This window comes from Triturus cristatus, chromosome 4_2 (genome assembly GCF_964204655.1).
Source record: "Triturus cristatus chromosome 4_2, aTriCri1.1, whole genome shotgun sequence".
NCBI lineage: Eukaryota > Metazoa > Chordata > Amphibia > Caudata > Salamandridae > Triturus > Triturus cristatus.
This window is the reverse complement of record NC_140586.1, coordinates 341,461,696-341,481,621: the sequence shown is the minus strand read 5'-3', so window position 1 is coordinate 341,481,621 and position 19,926 is coordinate 341,461,696. Positions and strand designations below refer to the sequence as shown.

At 45.1% G+C, this 19,926-nt stretch overlaps 1 protein-coding gene across 1 annotated transcript in view; it reads left to right on the top strand.

Moving 5' to 3' along the window:
* Positions 1-19,926, top strand: part of LOC146833841 (uncharacterized) — a 750,859-nt gene that overhangs the window by 639,825 nt on the left and 91,108 nt on the right. Inside the window, exons 41-43 of the mRNA XM_085599920.1 lie at positions 10,212-10,278; positions 10,430-10,643; positions 15,255-15,306. Coding sequence (XP_085456046.1) covers positions 10,212-10,278; positions 10,430-10,643; positions 15,255-15,306 — 333 coding nt within the window. The remainder of the gene's footprint in view (positions 1-10,211; positions 10,279-10,429; positions 10,644-15,254; positions 15,307-19,926) is intronic.

Genomic DNA, 19,926 nt, shown 5'->3' with positions numbered 1-19,926 from the left:
CGTCCATCCACGTGGCGACCCTTTCCAAACAGTTGGCCAGATTAGTCTCCACATTATCAGATTGGTTAAGAGACACAATCAACTGAGTGTCATCAGCATAGGTGACAAATGACAATCTGAATGCCAAAGGGCTTGACAACCTCGGCCAGGGGGCTCATATAAACATTAAAAAGCATGGGGCTCAGGGAAGAACCCTGAGGCACCCCGCATCTCAGAGGTATACTTTCGGAAATAAAGTTATCCTCAAATACTTGGAATGATCTGTCATCCAGAAAGGACTCTAGCCACTTAAGTGCAGTTCCAGTCACTCCTACCTCTCTGAGTCTCGTGATCAATAGTTGGTGGTTAACCATGTCGAAGGCCGCACTAAGGTCGAGCAGGACAATTGCCTTGGAACCGCCAACATCCATAACTTTCCTGGTTTCTTCAACTACAGCCGTGCCCTGTTGGGGTCTTAAACCGGTTTGTGAGAGGTGAAAAAGTTCATTCTTCTCCAGGAAAGCGGAGAGAACAAAGTTAACATATTTTTCACCAATTTTTGAGATCCCTGGCCAGAGCGAGATCGGCCGGTAGTTCGCAAATACTTCTGGGTCTAAACTCGGTTTTTTGAGAAGGGCTGTGACCATGGCCCGTTTCCAAAGAGAGGGAATGGATCCAAAGGAGAGCGAGATATTAATTAGCTCCAGTATGGTTGTAGCAACCGTATCGGAAACCTGACTTAGCATAGTTGGAGGTGGGGGTGGGGGCACATCACTAGGGGAGCCAGATTTCAGTTGGTTGAGATAGTTTTTTAGGGATTTCATATCCATGGGGGGGATTGTCTCAAGGAGGAGATCGGGCATTCGTGTTTGCTCCTCCAAAAGGGGGTTGTTTAAAAATGCTGAAATAGGGGGAAAAGTCGCATAAATATCTTACAATCTGGCAAAGCACTTTTCTAAAAAAAATGTAACATCATCCTAGAATATCATCAGAAGGCAGGGGAGGAGCGGGGGGGTTAAGGAGAGATTATGCAATCTGGAAAATTTCACGGGGGGAGTTGGAGGCTGAGAATCCTTTTTTCGTAGTACAGGGATTGAGCACTTCTAATTTCTGCTTTGTAAGCTTTAGTAGCCTCTCTATATTTGGTTTGCTTAACAGTAGAGAAGTCTTTCCTCCAGCTTCTCTCCAAGCGTTGACATTTTTGCTTCAACTCTCTGAGCTTGGGAGGGTACCAGGCTATTCTGTTCAAACCTTTCTTATTGGTCATCCATTTTTTGGGGACCAACAGATCTAAAGAGATGTCAAGCCAGTTATTAAACTTGTTGTTAGCGATTTCGGGGTCGCCCTCTAACACGGGTCTGGTAATATCGCGAATTAGTGTCCAGGACTCAGTGGGGAGTTTAGACCAATTCCGCCTCCATTTTTCAACTGTTTCCAATGGCGAAAGGGGTCCATGCGAAAGAAATCATGTGATGATCCAACCAAGGTATGGGGATGGGTTTTTAACAGCAAGGTTATCAATTTTGGGGAAAACTGGGTCAAGAAGATGGCCTTTTTGGTGGGTGGGGCCAGTCACTTTCAAATTAAGTGACAGAGCACCCAGACTATCAGTTACGTCCTCTGCAGCAGGTGAGGACATATCGCCAAAATGGTTGTTAGAGTCACCCAATACAGAGAAATTGGGGAGGGAACTTACTGATTTAGCTATTACTTCTGGTAGATCTCTACTGAAATGGCCGATAGCTCCTGGAGGCCGATATATTAGGACCCCAGAAAAGGTACAGGTATGAGAGAGACCAAGTGCAAAAGAAAGACTTTCACAGTCAGGAATCAAGCTTGCTACTATACGACATTAGATTTTGTCTTTGTAAATAATAGCCAAACCCCCTCCTCGACTTAATTCGCGATCTTTCCTCTGAATCAGATATCCGGGGGGAAGTGCTTGAACCAGCACCGGATCTGATGTGTTGGTGAGTCATATTTCGGTAAGAAACAGGGCATCTGGATCTTGTTCTTCAACAGTAGCCAGAGTTCAATTGCGTGATTAGGCATCGAACAACAGTTCAATAGGCACATTTTAAAAACAGTTTGAGAAGATGCGGTCTTAACAGCTGAGGTTGTGGCCAGGGAACCTAATTCAAAAGGACAGTGAGGACATTTTTTCCTAGTGTTTGTCGGCACGATTGAGTGACTGCATTTATGTGACACAGTCTCTCTAAGGTCATACAGCTGATCTGCGGTGTAAGATAACTTGCCTCTTGTGGGAGAACCAGGGGTTCTGGCCCCTGGGCCCGTTCGTGCGTGGACGTGCGCAGACAGGCTTGCCTTAGGCACGCCAGTGGCACGCCCGCTGCACGCGTCCACTGCACGCGTCCGCTGCGTGTCCCCGTCATCCGCCCCTTATACACTGCGGCCGTCGCAGCTAGACCGCTAACCTGGGTTTACAATGCCTGGGCTAAAAGATTCCCTCCCGGACCATTGAACACAGCTCCTTCCCCCAAACAGCGATGTGCAACGTTATCAGGTAAAAAATGCAAATTTTAAAATATTGTGCAAAGTAATACGTTTTTTTACAGAATAAGGCAGTCTCTACGAAATTAGATGCTTTCTGCTGCCATGAACTGAACCGCTTATGTTCGGTTAATGTGCTCTGCCTCTGCATAACCCCAGAAAAAAAGCGGGTCAGATAAAAACAAACAGTGGGAGATTTTGACAAGAAAGAGGAAAGCAAGCCTAACTTGGTTCAAATTCATGGGCAAAAGGAGTGAATGGATGAATTAATGGCAAAGAAGTTTAAATGAAGACTTAGATGAAGACTTAGATGAATGTTTTATGAAGACTGTCAGGGAGGGAGGTATCGTCACAAGTACATGCTGGAAGATCTGAAACTTTTCACCAAAATCCTTTGGACAGCAGGAGAGCAGGAGTTGATGGAACAGGTTACGTTTAAATTAGGTTAGCACCCTTTGATGCAAATCATATATCTCAAGAAACATATATGGCTCCAGACTGGGAATTGATTTCACCATGAGAAAATGGTGCATAGTGCGCTTGTAGAGGGCCACGGCTTCACGGTCTGCAGCTGCCCTGTCGTTGAAACCCTGTGTTAACCATAAAATGTCCCTCCTTACTATACGTTCCAGGTTAGTGAACAGCTCAGGACTGCCCAAAGAACTGAAAATGCGCCTGACATAGGCAAGACAGGGAATACTCAACATACCATCCAGACAGAGCCTCTTTCAACCAGATGGACAGCCAAAACAACAAGGGACAAAGCCCAGTCAGATCAGTTATATACTCCAGGTCCACATCCTCATGTAGAATCTCAGAGGAGGTGCTCAATGGAACTTTGAGAAGATTTATCAAGAAGGAATTCTCGACTACCTGGATCTGGGAAAGAGGGCACATAGCCCCAGATTTTACATTCATAACAAGGTAACAAAACACAGCTTGCCTGGAAAACTTTGATCATTGCCTCCACATTGGTGTGGTTCAGATGCAAAGCTAGGAAGCCAACCCCGGTGATAGCCGATTTAAACCTTATAGAATATTGCTTTAACAAGGGTTGCCAAGAAAGTCGGGAATCCTAGAGGAACCATAAGTATGAAAATGATCAACCCTGGTGATATGGTGGCCCTTAACCGAAAAACCTTTGGATCTGGTGTTCCTGGGAACCACCATAACATGCATTTTAGAATAATTGGTAGAGAGATTGAGTCTATCCATTTAAAGAACAAAAAGATCTAAGAGACGATGAAGGCCCTTGGCTGTTCGAGCCATGAGAATGCAGTCACCTACATATAAAACAACAGGCAGATGACGGCTGCCTGCAGTCGGGACATCTACTCCTGCGTCCATTAGGGCCTGAGACAGGCTATTATTGTACAGGATAAAGGGATGGGGGACCAGGATTATCCCTGATGAACCCCTCCCTTCTGCTGCAAAGATCGAGTACATTCAAAGTCCGGCCCAAATCTGAAAAAAGTTGTAAGCCCTTCATGCAAAGAGTGTAAAAAGGAGAGCAAGGTGGGTTCAACCCTAATGGACCCAAGTGCAGCCCAGAGCTTGGATCTATTAACTCTGTCAAAGGCCGAGCTCAGGTCCATGAAGGCCAAATGGACTGCCCCCTCCCTCGCCCTGGTGGACTTTGCAGTCAGCAGGTAGAGGTTCAGCACTTGTTCCACTGTGCCCCTTCCCACCCTAAACCCATACTGGGCTTCAGAGAGGATTTATTTGTCTATCGCCCAACACCTTAACCTCTCTATCCATCAGGGAGATGGGATGGTAGCCAGCAGGGTCAGCACTGTCCCCCTTCTATAAAATTGGGGCTATGATGGAGCGTTTATAGCTGATGGTAAGCCTCGGTCTGATAGCTGCATTAAAGTGCTGCTTCAGCAAAGGGGCCCAAAGATCCACCTTCTATTTCAATAGATTACCGGGGATGCCATCAGGGCCTGGGGCCTTACCCTTTGAAAGGGTCAAGATGCTTTCCTGGATTCCTACCAATGCAGGCAGAGATCAGGTGTCATCCACTCCTCATATGCTGGGGACGTGCCGGGTTTGAGATCGTATTTGGCCCTGAAGTGATCCCACCATGCCTGGGGTGAATGGTCAGAGCCTGGATGCTTGTTTCATCTCGGGAAAGAATGGAATGGTTCACTACTCTCCAGAACTCAGAACAATTATGCTGGGCACAAACCTCCCGGAACGTTTCCCAAACTCCCTCTTAAGAACGTTCTTCCTCTCATAGCGATCTACGCGATAAATGGCTCTAGACCTCTTGATTTCATCCCCGTTCCATGGCTGCCTGTGCAGAGAGGCCATAAGTATTCTATGGGCCTTGCAGCATGCCTTATCGAACTATTTGACGGGTGGCGCGGAATAGACTGCTAAGGGGGCAGTAACGGCAGACTTAAATCCCGCTATGTTGTCAAAAGCGTGTAAGATGTTTGAGTCCAAAGCCCCTTCATCAAGACAAACACTAAAATCCCTATAAGAGGCCGAGAGTAAAGAATGATGAAAGTGCACTGGAGCCACCATAGCCCACTTAAGTCTGCGTCCCTGTGCTACGGGGAGGACCGGTTCCAAAAAAAAGGGCATCAGGCCCAACCGCGGACAAGAACCTCCCAAATGAAGCCATGAGAGTGTTGTGGTTACTCAGAAGGTTTCAAGCTATTTTAAAATCAATTAGAGAACCAAAAAAGCAGTTATAAACAAAAATGTCATTGATGAAGGATGAACAAGCGCAAGATCGGAAGCATACCTAAAATGGAGTGTAATGGTGGGTTGACTATCTCTATTTTACATTTAAGACTCACTTTGATGAAGGTGACAATCCCACCCCTGGCTCTACCGTGGAGGGAGGGCAAAGCATGAGAGACAAACGTGGCATAGCCATCTAAAACAAAGGGTACCTCCATATGCCACATCTCTTGCAGACAAACAATATCATGCAGACATAAAAGGTTGGTACGCTGCCTTTCCCCCAGCTTCCCCCTAATGCCTGCGGTATTCCAGTTCAGGACCTTAATGGTGTTAAAATCAGTGGTGATAAGATTCGACGGACATGCAGGTGAGCAGGGAAGGAGGCATACAAACCCACGCCCATTCAGACCTGTGCATCTAACTGGGACAGGGGCTTGAAGAGATTGCTTAAGGTTAGATTTTGGGCATGGGGGTGGCAAGGAAGTGCACGCAACCCGCGAACTCTATAGCATGGACCCAGACAACCCTCTCCTACCAGACCTCCAATCAGAGGGGGGAGGAGATGGTTTGTAGAAAAAAACAAAGGGAGAAAAACAATATTCCCATCTTTGCACTGACCACCCCCGCATATTGCTCTAAAATAGCCTCTGTCCTCCATCTGTTGGAAAAATGTATTACAACAAATTCACCTAGAAGGGATTTCAGTGAGTGACCCACCCATCCCACTCTCTGAACCTTGATGATTTCCCTGCCACAAAGAAAGTTGAAATTTTGAAAAAAAATTATAAAAGAGGGAAATAATAGAATTAATTGATGTAATAGCATTTTTATGTGTTTAGAGGAGTTAAGACAACTTTTGGCCCCAGTGCCACTACAGCTGTGGCACCATTCAGATCATGTCCCTATTACCTGAGAGATAACTGCATGTGTGACTGCCTAATTAGTAGTAACATATAGCTGTGAAAACATAATTTTGAAAAATGGAGCTCTGAGAAGTAAGGTCAAAAGCATAGGATGTTTTGCAAATTAAATGTTTTTTTAGCTTCTCTATTTCATTTGGTCTGTGATGTGAAGCGGATGCACTCGAACCTGCTAAAAAATGACTAGGTAGCCAATCATAAGTGATGAAGATGTAGATCTGGAGGGATGGCTTACATCGAGCAACAATGTATGAATTAGTATGGAACCAGATAACTATTACCAGAGTTATTGTTTAGAGTGAGTGGTAAGATGTATGGTTTGTGCTGCCTGTAAATCTGTCTTGGGTTATGGCAGGTGTGCTTGATTTCTAATATGTCGTGGGAAAGGAATCTGGAAGTATATTCTCACTTAGAGCGGGCACTATTCCAAAAAGCATTGGTAAATGCATTAGGTTTCGCCTATGTGATTAATAATAATCAGTGTTTTTTTGTAAGTTGTTACTTGCTGAGTAGTTGTACAATATAAGTTACAGAAACTCTGTTAAAATGTTATGACTTGCTTATGTACAAAAAGGCAATATATTATGCTGTTACTGGTGGTATAGTGCGTGTAAGTAAAATCACAATTTTGAAAAAATTAAATAAAAGAGGGAAATAATAGAATGAATTGATGTAATAGCAATTTTATGTGTTTAGAGGAGTTAAGATAACTTTTGGCCCCAGTACCACTGCAGCTGTGGCACCATTCAACTCATGTCCCTATTACCTGAGAGATAACTGCATGTGTGACTGCCTAACTAGTAGTACATATAGCTGTGAAAACATAATTTTGAAAAATGGAGCCCTGTGAAGTAAGGTAAAAAGCATAGGATGTTTTGCAAATGAAATGTAGATGACAACTTTGGGTAGAGGATGTAGCCTTAAGGCTAGAGTGGTCGACTTCGAAGCTGGGGAACCGGGTTTGAGTCTCGGCAACTATGCTCAACATCCTGTGATTCTGGGAAAATCATTCAATCAACCAGTGCCTAAAAAAATCAGTGTCTGTCTGTAACGAAACTGGAGCTCATGTAAGGAGCTCTGATATCCGATGTCTCGTGTCAAGTTTGCGTTATATAAAACTAAAAAAAGCCACAACATTGTGCATGCATATTGTAAGCCTATACTCCATGTCAGTGAATGTCACGGGCGTGTTAGAAAAATTTGCTGCGCCCGACAGTTAAATGTGGACAATAACATACTGGATTTGGTGTTTCTGTGCAAATTCCCGCATTGTTCGTATTTCTGGGGAAAAACTTGGCTTATGTTAGCAGCTGAAGTCACTGGGTGAAATACTGTTCATCTGCAGCAATACCAAGAATTTTGTAATTTAAAAGTTGGCAGTAGCTTCTTTTTCCAGCTGAATTGCGAATAATAGGGTACTCGTAACAAGACCCTTGGTGTGAACTCCATCATTCCTTGAAAAGTCCAGAACTATGCAAGAATAAAAATATTTTTGAAATAGGCCTTAAGTAGTGAAAGCAATTTGTAATGACCCGAGAAGTGTATATAGTCACTACATTTCAATTTATCTAATTAATGTTGTCACTAGTACATCTACATGCTTATTATGTCTTTGCTATTTTTCTTGGTTATATGGTATCTCGAGGGCAGTTCATGTGTACTGCGATAGACATTTGAGAGATTTCAGTTCCCAAAGCCGAGTACATATTGTTGATGGTTTTGGTAGTACCTGGGCGCCATGCTGGTAGAAGAAGGAAAAGCCCACAATGCCGTATGCTTTGGATTTAATTTTGAGCAGAAATATGTAATTGGTGTTTGGGAAAGCCCTTTATTGTTTGATATGGTTCCTGAAGCATTTTACTTAGAATATTGCCTATAGATGATGTACTTGGAGGTGGAAAAATGCCACTGTACCCAGTAGGAATATATGATGTTACTTAGCATGCGTTTAGTTCGCATGCCATTACTACGCGGTCGTTAATACGACCGCGTTGTTAGTTCGCATACCTTTACTACGCAATTCGGAACAACGAATTGCAGTAGGGGGTGCTGGATGTTGGAATAGTATAATTTACTATTCCAACTCCAGTCTATGCGGACACTAGGGAAGGTGTTGGATTTTAAATCCAACACCTTCTCCCCCCTAACGCAAGTCGCTGTTCCGACTTGCGTAGTAAAGGTTTGCTAAGTAACAACACGTGCGTACTAACGTCCGCGTTGTAATGGCATGCGAAGTATCGCATGCGTAGTAAACGCTGTTTACCACCCAGTAGCACAGTCTGTGTCCAAGGTATGAATGCAAATGATGGTAATTGTATGGTCTTTCTGGATTCTGACACCTATGGCTGCTCTCCCCTGTTTATTATCCATTATTTTGTCTAGGATACCTGGTTATTTTGCCAATAGTATAAGTTCAAGTATAACACTACCCTTCTTGCATTATATGTTTTCTTGTCATGCTTCAATGATGAAGACGGTTTAATGGAATTGTATAAACCACTTTCATCACGAAAGCACTGACTGGTCTCTTTACGAAGTAATTCCAAAATTGGCATACAATATTTTGTAAACAAATACTTTGCCAACATTTTTTGTGGTGTTTCTTCGGCCACTACCACTCAAATTAACCCGTGGCCTGCAAATCTTGGCTCTGAAGATAGATGGCATGTAGGAAATTAGTAAAAAATGCAAGTGGTAGGCAATGTTTGTTTAAAAACCATTTTCGAGTTATATTCATTTATTTATTTGTAGGTTTATATAGCGCTAGAATCGACTCCAACTGGAGTATCTCTGCGCTTTATGGAGCCGGTAAAACAGAGGAATGAAAGGTGCTAGATCTCATTTCTGAACAACATAGTTTTCAGGAGTTTTCTAAAAGTGAGATGTTCTTTACACTTTCTCAGATAAAGGGGGAAGTCTATTCCACAGAGTAGGCCCTAAGATTGATAGTGCTTTACTACCGTGTCTAGATTTTTTGCACGGGGAGTCACCAAAAGAAGATAGTTACTGGACCTAAGTGAACGAATTGGAACATAAGGAACAAATTTATTCTGAAGATAAGTAGGCCCTTGTCCATTTAAACATTTATGAATCAAGCAGCATATCTTGAATTTTGATCTCTGGCGAATAGAAAGCCAGTGTAAATGCTCCAGAAGAGGTTTGGACGCAGTTCTCGGAGGGGCATTAAGAACAAGACGCGCTGCAGTGTTTTGAATGACCTGAAGCTTAGCCAGCACTCCTTCGTTGGCGGAAAGCAACAGGCCATTACAATAGTCAATACGACTCAAAACCAATGTTTGGACCAGAGTTCTCCTAAAAGAGTCTGGTAGTAAAGGAAAAACTCTGCGTAATAGGCTGATAGTATGGAAGCAGATTCCAAAAGTGTGGTTGACATGCTGTCCAAATAACAGGTCTTGATCCAGACGAATCCCTAAACTCTTCACAACCTGTTTGGGTTCCGGAGCTACTCCCAAATCGGGAGGCCACCAATCAGGGGTCCATAATAATTTGGCTTCTCCAAACAACATTAGTTCCGTTTTACTGACATTGCACTGAAGGAAGTTGGAAGACATCCAATGAGCCACCGCCTTCATGCCCGCAGAAAAGGAGCCTTTAATTTCAGCGGACATGGTCTTAAAAGGGAAGAGGAGCTGAGTATCATCAGCATATGATACTGGGATGAATCCATAACTGTGCATCACTCTTGCCAGGGGTGCCACATAGATGTTAAATAATGTTGGGCTTAAGCAAGAGCCCTGTGGCACCCCTTTAGTTATCTCCACCTCCGCTGATCGGTACGTGTCCATGATGACTCTCTGGGAACGACCAGATAAGAAGCTCTTTAGCCAATCAATGGCTTTATCCTCAATGCCAGCGTTCGACAACCGGTCAATAAGAATGGTATGTGACACGGTGTCGAACGCTGCTGAAAGATCTAAAAGGACTAGGATTACTGAAAAGCCCTTATCCTGGTACATATTCATCTTCTTATTTGGACATCCAATTAGGTGTTACTATAAGAGATTAAAAAAAAGATGATGTGCATTTACTCAGGGCTGTGGTGCGAACCTAAGGAGCTGACAGTAGTAATTCTCTATTCTCTTCTAGAGTTATTTGCCCAGAAGGATGCCTGAAACAGGAGGTTGCCGTGTGGGGGACTGATATCTACACAGATGTAAGTTTATTTGTTGAACACTTCCATCTGATGTGTTGATTTTTTTTTGTACCTTGCAGGAATTATGGCAAGTTACATTAACGTTGGCAACAAGAATGGAAAGGTAAATGTGAAATGTTGTATTTCATAATCGTTGCTGCTTCTCCCTCAGGACTCTTCCATCTGCAGAGCCGCACTCAACGCAGGGAAAGTCAGCAATGCTGGGGGCAGAGTGAGGATGGAGAAGAGGCCGGGACAAAGCAGCTACCAGGAATCCACACGGAACGGGGTAACAACCCGGAGTTATGGTGCCTGGACAGGATCTTTCGTTTTTACCTCAGCCAGCATTGTCTTCCCACCCACAAGCCCTCCTCAGCCTCCCGAAGGTAAAACTGAGCAATGCACCTCGGGTGTAACTGGTGATCACTTCATATATCTTCACAGCTGTCTTTTACTTGCAATAATGTTAACGAGGATCCATCTGATATGTTGGCTTAGGAGATTAGTGCCTAGTCATGTCTTTTGCCACGAATCTGCCAAACAACAGCGCATTACATTGCAGATGAAATTCTACATCGTAGTTGGCGGTACAAATGTGATAAATGTTAAACTGTTTGTGGTCTAGGAATCAGACACAACAGGTTTGCTTAACAACATTTCTTTGATAGAAACCTCCAGGTTCTGGGCTGACATTTAGGGAAACCGCCCACAGCACAAGCTCCCATAGAGAAATGGGAGTTTGCAACGGCACTATGGGCCATATGTAGGTAGCTAAATACCGGTCGGTAACGGCCGAAATTCGGTAAATATCCCGTTACCGACCGGTATTTAGTCAAGTGAGATGTAGGAGGCCAAAAACCAGTTTTCGGTAAATATGAATCGGTAAATACCTATTCATAATTACCGAATTCTAAAATACCGATTCATATTTACCGAATACATATTTACCGAATCGGTAAATAAGAAGTGGTAAAAAGAGAAAAGACATGTAGGTAAATTCGGTATTTAAGAAATCCATGAAATTCGGTAATTAAGAGTCGGTAATTCACACAGATTGAAAGCAGGTGGTAAGCATCAACAGTGCATATAAGCAATCCCAAAATGCAACAGCATGGACAACATGGCCGCTCTGTATGTCATTGCAAGGCGCCTACGTCTACGGGCAGCAGGTCTGAGGATTTGGAGACGGGAGGAACGCATTTACAGACAGCGCATCACACTCTTTCAACAGACTGAGGCTGAGATACATGAAAGGTACAGGCTACACCCCCAAACCATCATGGACCTGATAAGGGACCTGCACCCACTTCTGGACCAGCCAACAAGAAGGGCGCATGCCATACCACCACATGTGCAGGTGCTCTGCAGCCTACATCTACTCGCATCTGGCAGTTACCAGGGGGTGATAGCTGCGGTGGGCGGTGTATCCCAGAGTTGCCTGTCCCGTTTCTTCAGGAAGTTCCTGGATGCCATGATGCAGAGAATGCACCACTACATCAGCTTCCCAAACACACAGGCTGAACTGCAGAAAACCAAAACAGACTTTTATCACATGGCACAGTTCCCCCATGTCATAGGCTGTATTGATGGCACACACATTCCAATCTGCCCACCAGCTGCCACTGCGCACATCTACAGGAACAGAAAGTCCACCCACTCCATAAATGTGCAGGTGATATGCGATGCAGGGAACATCATCACTGATATCGTAGCTAAGTTTCCTGGGAGCACCCACGACTCCTTCATCTTCCAGAACAGTGGGATCTACACACGACTGCTTGCCGGAGAATTTGGAGAAGGATACCTGCTAGGTAAGTAACAGTGACGCTCCATCCTACTAAGTGCAAATCATCGTGTATTGAGGCATGTGACTGATGGTTCTCTCATACTCACCTAGGCGACAGTGCATATGCCGTGCGGTCATTCATCCTCACTCCCTACCTACACCCATCAACCCAGAGTGAGAGACGATATAACGTGGCACACAAATCTACACGCAACGTGGTGGAGCGCACGTTTGGACTATTGAAAAGCAGGTTCCGCTGCCTCCACAAAAGCGGAGGCGCACGCCAGTACACACCCATCATCTGTTGCAAGATTATTGCCACTTGTGCAATGCTGCACAACCTTGCCACGAAGAGAGGTACAGAGGTGGAACTAACAGATTTTGAGGACAATGAGGATGAGTCTGCACAGCCAGAGGCCAACGCAGCTGGAGTGCCAACAGCAACAGATGGGAGAGAGAGACGTGCAGAGATCACATGCAACTATTTCTGAGTAAGTAAGGGGACACAGCCAGTTGTTGGATGTCATGACGTAGTTTAATAATGCGGCACTACGCCACAACACCAAGAAAATGCCATTCTGGCAACATTGTGTAATGACTACTAGCAAGTCCAGGGTTACGTCACCCAATTGTCTTAGGCTATGCCGTGCAGCATTACTGTTTGCGGCCACGGACTACAGTGTGGGATGCCACGGATTGTGCATCCTCACTAGTGGCAGCCCCATGCCGCCTGCTGCTCCTGCGTGTATCTGGGACCGGGGGGGTTATGCTGCTCCTGCTGCTGGTTTCGATGCTTTCCGCAGCATCCCCAGCACCAGTTGTGGCCGCCTGGCTTGTCAATAGCACTTCCAGTGCACTGGTGACCTGCACCATCCCCCTCGAAATGTCGCTGCTGCAGTGTGTCAGGCCCTCCTGCATAGCCACAGAGCGCCTGCAGAGCAGTGAAGTGGCAGTTGCCAGCCGGTTGAGTGCCCTCGTATGACTGTCTCTCCTCTGCCGTTCCCGGCGCCGTGCAGCTCTGTCTGCATCATACTTGCTGCACAACAGCTTGACGGACTGGGACATGTCCCGCATGCCCGCAGCCATCTCACTCATCCCCACCGCCATAGCGCTGATGCCCCTGTCCATGTTGTCAAATGTAGCTTTCAGTCCCCGCATTTGGCGCTGAACTGACATCACTGCCTTTGTTTGTAGGCGCTGTATCTTCAATATGTTGCCCTCGAGCCCCGAGAACACCCCATGGCTCTCATCGTGTGCTGGTGGACTCTGCACCCGAGACCTGCGGCGCCGTCTGGCACCTGTGTGTGCTCCCTTTGAGGTGGAGGGCACAGTGGCATGGCTCCCATCCTGGGGCACAGTGGTTGGCTCCGGGCCCCTGCTGTCGTCCGATGAGGACTCTAACACTCGCAACCTGGCAGCAGCACGCCTCCTCGACCTCACCAATGCAGGCGGTGATGTGGCCGGTGACTCAAGCATGAGTGATGATGCTGGCAGTGGTGCTGATTCTGGCTGTGGTGGTGATGCTGGCTGTGGTAGTGGTGATGCTGGCTGTGGCAATGATCTCTGGGCAGAACTTGTGCTGGCCAGCCCTGAACTGTCTTGCCGGTGTGCCCTCTCTCCTGTTCCATGTGCAGTCCTGCGCAATGTTTCATCTGTGGACAGAAATGCAACATCAGCTCAGTGTACCTGAAGCCCTGCATTGCAAGCATCACAATACATTTCTGTTACACTCTCACATTGTCCTCTGCCTGCTTTTCGCTAATGTGTGTACCATGCCTTGTTGTTCTGTGCTATTCAGTTCATGGTTGGGGTTTCCCAGACTACATCTCCCATAATGCATTGCCAGTCTGCACTAACACATGGACTGGAGTGGGATACTCATTTCACAATTGGGGATGTGGGATAGGGGTAGGGGGGGCAACATTGCTGTGCATGCGTCTTACCTTGTTGGGTGGCGGCTCTGGCAGAGCTGTCGGCATCCCCAAGCCCCACGACACTCTCGGGCTCTATTGTGGACTCCACCAGCTCCTCCAGTTCGGTAAGGGCAGGTGCCCTGTTACTTCCACCTCCTGTTCGGCTGGCCTCCTTCTGCAGTTCCCCCATCTTCCTCTTAGTGACGATCCTCAGGTCGTACCAGCGCTTTTTCAGTACCTCAATGTCCCTGGGGGTCACTCCAATAGCATTGACCTGCGCCTGGATTCCCAGCCATATATTACGCTTCTCCGATTCAGGCACTTGCAGGGACTGCCTCCCAAACAGCTTCTGGTGCTGCTTCACCACCTCCTCCACTAGTACCTGCAGTTCCTTGGGGCTAAATTTCTGCTTTCTCCTCCTTTTCCCTCCATCTCTCTGTGTCTCCTGGCTGGACATTGTGAGTTTGAGCTGCACAATCAGGCACTGGCTCCCTGCCTCTCCTCTGCACTCCCAGCCTCTCCAGAGTCTGTTGATTGTGTGCACCTGCCTGGGTGTGGCCACTTCCTGGTTGGGTGGGGTTTGGTTGCACAGGATTGGCTGTTTCATCCAGTCATGTGTTTTTGTATTTCCGAATCGGTAACTACCGATTCGGTATTTGCCGATTCGGTAAATACCACCTCGGTATTTACCGATTCGGTAAATTCCGATTCTTGAATACCGATTGTTACCGATTCGGTAATTATTACCGAATGATTACCTACATATAACTTACCGATTCATAAATACCGATTCGGTAAAATTCTGTATTTATGAATCGGTAAAATATATTTACCTACATATGGCCCTATGTGCGGTTGCATCAGAATACGGTGTTCAGAACCGCTGACCTATGGTCAGTCGGTTCCCCCACAGAAACTGTCTGGTGGACTCAAGTCTGCCTGACATCGTAATTAGGGCCTCTATGTGCATATCAGCGGTAGCAACTTCAGGACAGTGTACAAATTGGAGATATAGAACGTGTTTGTCGAAACAACCTGTTCAAGAAGGTTTGGTCACTGTAAACTGACGGGTAATGTGATTGTAAAAAAAAAAAATAGAGGTCAATGAGCATGGGAAACATTTTCTTCTCTTTTAATTCTAAAGAGTTTACTCTTTCCTAGTTTTCCTAGAATTGTTTCCAGCATTTAGTATGTGAAACTTAGTCAAATTTGAGGCTTTTTACGGTTGAATCCTTTGATATAGGGTCATGTTTTTAGCGGGTGTCTCAGTATAGTCATTTTGCTTCTCTTTCTTTCAGTTCCTGTCCAGTGCATCACCACAGCAAGACAACTAACTCAAAACACAGCAGAGTAAGTACAATTACTTTGCTGTACTTTCCTTTATATAGAAGGGAGGCAAGACCTATTTCTATTCATTTTATTTGAGAGTCTACCAACCTTACTTTAGATAAATTCAGATTCTCGAATACTCAGGGGTAAGACTAGTTCTTGGGCAGGCAAAAAGCAGAACAATACCCTGGCCATAGAACCTGCAATGGCTAACTACATTGCACCCCCCCTCCCATTAAGTCCTTATTCCAGTAACTCAGAAGCTTGTTTTATGAGGCTGAAAAATACTACTGGATACAAGTTGTGACAGAGAAATATTCTATGATGGCCAATATGTGTTAACTAGTGTAGGATTGAATGTGTGTCCCAAAATAGTGCCAGATTCAGAAGATATTTATAATGTGGTATTGTACACGATTATTTAAGCTACTAGAAACCTCATCTACTGTTGCTTCATTCAAAACAGTTTTTGGCCAGCAGCTATAAATACCTATGCATGCGATCATATTGTAGAACAACTCATTCAGTCATCAGACAGGATCTGTAAAAGGGAGACAATCTAGCTAAGGATATAGGGGCATATTTACAAGGCGGCGATAAAAAATTATCGCCGCTTTTGCGTCCGTTTTCAGCAGAAAAGTGGCGATAATTTAATCGCCTAATTAGCAAGGTCACGCTAATGTGTGAAACCTTGCTTTAGCGCACGAAATCTTAACGCCCAGCTTTGCATCTCTAATGAGATGCAAAGTGGGAGTTCCTGACCTAACATGACAGGAGAAATGTCGCTAAGCGACATTTCTCCTATCATCAAGCCCCACGCTATGAAGCATAGCGGCAGGAAAAGTAGCGATAACCCCTGTTATCGCTACTTTCCTTACGCCTGCTTCAGGACTGACTTAGCCATGATATCCTATGGAAGGTGGATATCATGGCTAAGTTTGTGAGTCCCTATCAACAAGCTAACGCCACATTTCGTGAGATTATCACTGGGTTTCCAGCGATAATCTCACGTTAGGCAGTTAGCGCTAGGATTTTTATCGCTTTTGAGATAAGTGTTGCTTATAGCATGCTATCTCAGGGGTAAAAATCCACGCTAGCCGGCGATAATTATCTTAGCGTTAAGTGCACTTAGCGATAATTATCGCCGGTTGTTGCTGATATGCCCCATAATTTCTAATTGTGCGGCCAGGGTAGGTCTCACTTATGAGCACTAATCACGTTTTCTGTCACCATGTTTGATATTTGTTTTTCTATGATGAGTCATTATGTTCCAAAACTGCTGCAGTGCAGCTGTGTTTACTGATTCTCTAAAACACACTGCTGGACAGGCAAGATGTCCTCTAGTTTTGGAGTTCAATTCAAAAGATCCACTAATTAGCCATTAGGCATAAAGAGAAATGGAAGATAATTCTTTAAAGTGGCATCCCTCCTTAGGTTTCAATATATTTCCTAAACTTATCCCTACCTGATCCATTTTTTTAAAAAAGAGGACTTGTCAAAGAGCTTATTTGATGCCATGGAGCTCATGTGGCTGCCCTTGGCTCTGTATGTAACCTGGTCTGTGTGGCGAGGGTGATAAACCCAAACCTGGTCTGTGTGGCGAAGGTGATAAACCCAAACCTGGTCTGTGTGGCGAGAGTGATAAACCCAAACCTACTTAAACATGATTTGGCTGACTACCAACAAGTGCTCAGGAAATAGGTATGTAGGGGTGACTCATCTAGCGACAAAGTATGAGCTAATAATGAACCAGGTGACCACTATAGCATTCTGTTTTTGGGTGGTAAGATGTATGGTTTGGTCTGCCTGCAAGTCGGGTAGTGTTTCGGAATAGTAAAACGTAGGGTGTTTTCTTTTGCAGGCGAAGATTTTATCAAAAGTTTTGTTTACTTTGAAGCCTTAACTCACTTTAGCAATTACGCATGAAGCTTTCAGTCTCAAAGATATACATTTTTGAAAATCATGCAGTGCGCTATATGTTTTAGTGGAAATTTCAGCCATTTCTGAGCCAAAACATTTCGAACCAAATCTGTTTGCCACGATTCCAAAGTTGTCCAGCTAGCCCTGTTAGCACTCCATAGCGAGTCAGTCACAATATGTCTCCTGGGTGGGCACAATAGTCCGGAGTGTAGACGTTTGGGAAATAATGTGCAGGAATTTTTGTTTTAATGCAAATTCCCAATATTTAGCTGATATACCTGCTGGATAACATGGCTGCTTTCAGCATCTGAAGTCACTGGGTGAAAAACTCTTGATTTGCTGTGATACCCTGAATCTTGTAACGTTTATTTGGTTGCTAATCCTGTTTTGGCTGAAGTGAGATTTTCAGGGCATTTTTCATGAGGAATTTGGCAAGCAGGCCACCTCGCCTTTAAATAAACCACAACTATGCTGCAATACAGATATTTTCTAAATAGAATTGAAGTAATAGAGAGATTTGTATTGGCCTGAGAGAAGCAGCAATATCCACAAATTTTCAAATTATTAAATTTGCATTTTCTGAAAGAGACTTCTAACCGCAGATTCCTCACCTTAGACTATTGCCCAGGTGTCACACTGGATCTTGAAAATCTTGATCAGTACCTTTGGCAGCCAGTAGGTGGCATCAATCAACTCCGCGTAGGCAGCATCCGCATCAGAAGTCACATTTCAGTGCCCATATAAGCTCCACCTCAGCGCTCTGACATCAGTTTCTTTCCTTCCACGCCAACAGTGCGGATTCAAAGAGCTACTCCCTTCATTTTTTGACCACTTTTTATGGTCTGGCTTGACTGTTTTGATTGGGCACAAGTTGTGTGCTTGTCCTTCAAGATCATATTGTTTATTTATCCAGCTGGATGAGTTTGAACTTTCAGGCACACACCCATGACACAGTAATTCTGTAAAAGTATCTCAGATAACTAGATAACCTATGGTGTTTTTCTTTTTTTGGCAGCCGAACAGATGGGAGGAGGAAAATCATTAACCTACACTGGATTTTTCGGTCTGGCTTGACAGTGCAACTATAACCCAACCTTGTAACCAAAACTTACATTAATTATTCTACAGTTCTTTGCATCCACACAGATACATATTAATTCCTTTTCTATTTATTTATTATGCTTCACCTTACTATACAACTTTTGTTTAAAGCCAGATCTATTGGCATCGCCAACGCTTGCTTTCACCTTTTGTTGGCCATTTTTCAGAAGTTCCACTCAGTTTGGTAGGGACATGTACCCTTCTAAGCCTACTGGTTTTAAGCCTTGTGTGGAATGTTGAGTGCGAGTCAATGAAGCTCAAAGTGATTCGTGAGTTGGTAATGAAACTCCTGGCAGCTCTGCAGAATACCTCTCCGTGCTATTCTCAGTTCTAGTCCCATTCTCGAAGTTGCTGTCATGGCCGCACACAGAGCCGTTCCCACAGAATCGTCTTTGCACTCAAACTTCTGATTCTAAGTCAATTTAGCTGAAGTAGCACAAGAAAAATAATTTGAAAGGTTCTTCGGCTTTACCCTCTGAACTCCATGCTTCTAGGCCTGTTCACACACTCCTTCTGCAGAGCTGGCATCAGGGCCTGCTCTGCTATACCCTGAATTCCCCAAAGCCATAGTGCTGCCTGCCCAACTCAAATATTTTACGCCGCCATACATGCCATCTTTGGGCCTGCAAAACACATTGGCATGCCTTTGAACCCCACGGAACCGTGAGGTGTTGTGGCTGGGTTACTGTCCACCCCTGACACCAGCAGGGCCCTCTGGATCTGCCCAAGGATCCAATTATAATATGGGTGCCTTCTTCTATGCCGGCTCCCTTAATCCCGGCAGTGCTTGCCAATGAAAAGCTCATCCTTTTCCCCAACTCTGAACTGGCGCCGACCAGACACCACTCAATTTCAAGGCCAAAACCATCCAGATATCACCAACACTTGGATTTTCTGCCATATTGATAACCCTTTCCTCCCTGCAGGGAAAGATGAGAAGAAAGGGTTTGGTCATTTGGAGGAGGCCCTTCATCCAGCTGAGAACTGGTATGTAGAGCTGTGTGACACCAGTGGGCTGGACACTTCCCCACACTCTGGCATGGCTTCCCCTCCGGGCCCAGATTTGGAGGAAGACTGATCCTTCTGTACCATGAAGCGCAGGGCAATAGAGGTCCTTGAACTATAGCTACCAGTATTCAACTTCAAGATCAAAGTCATCACAGAGGTACTACACCCAGAAATTGGTTTGGTTTAGCCGTTGCTCTGTTTTAATGAAGCCCTCACCAACGTTCTCCTGGGGGCCTGTGGCAAACCTTGCAAATGGACTCCTGTGCATCGAATGATGACGTGACACCAATGTCCCCTCCTAGAAGACCTGGCCTTCCTCTCCCACAACCCCTCCCCTGAGAGCAGTGTGGTGCAGAGCTCGATCTCTAAGGTCAACCGAAATGCATTCCTATCTGTTCTGAACCGCGAAACAGCTTTGGGAAGTGCAACTTTTCTTCCAACAGCCTAGTCTTGTGGTTGGTGAACACCACATGCAGGTACTCCTACACCTTGTGGAACTCAGCAGCACAGCTACTTTGGATGCATTCCGAGGAGGGTTGTGGCATCCTCAACCAAGCTGTCATGGATGGTCGGGACGCAGAAAAGTTCGCCATTAGGTATGGGCTGGTTACA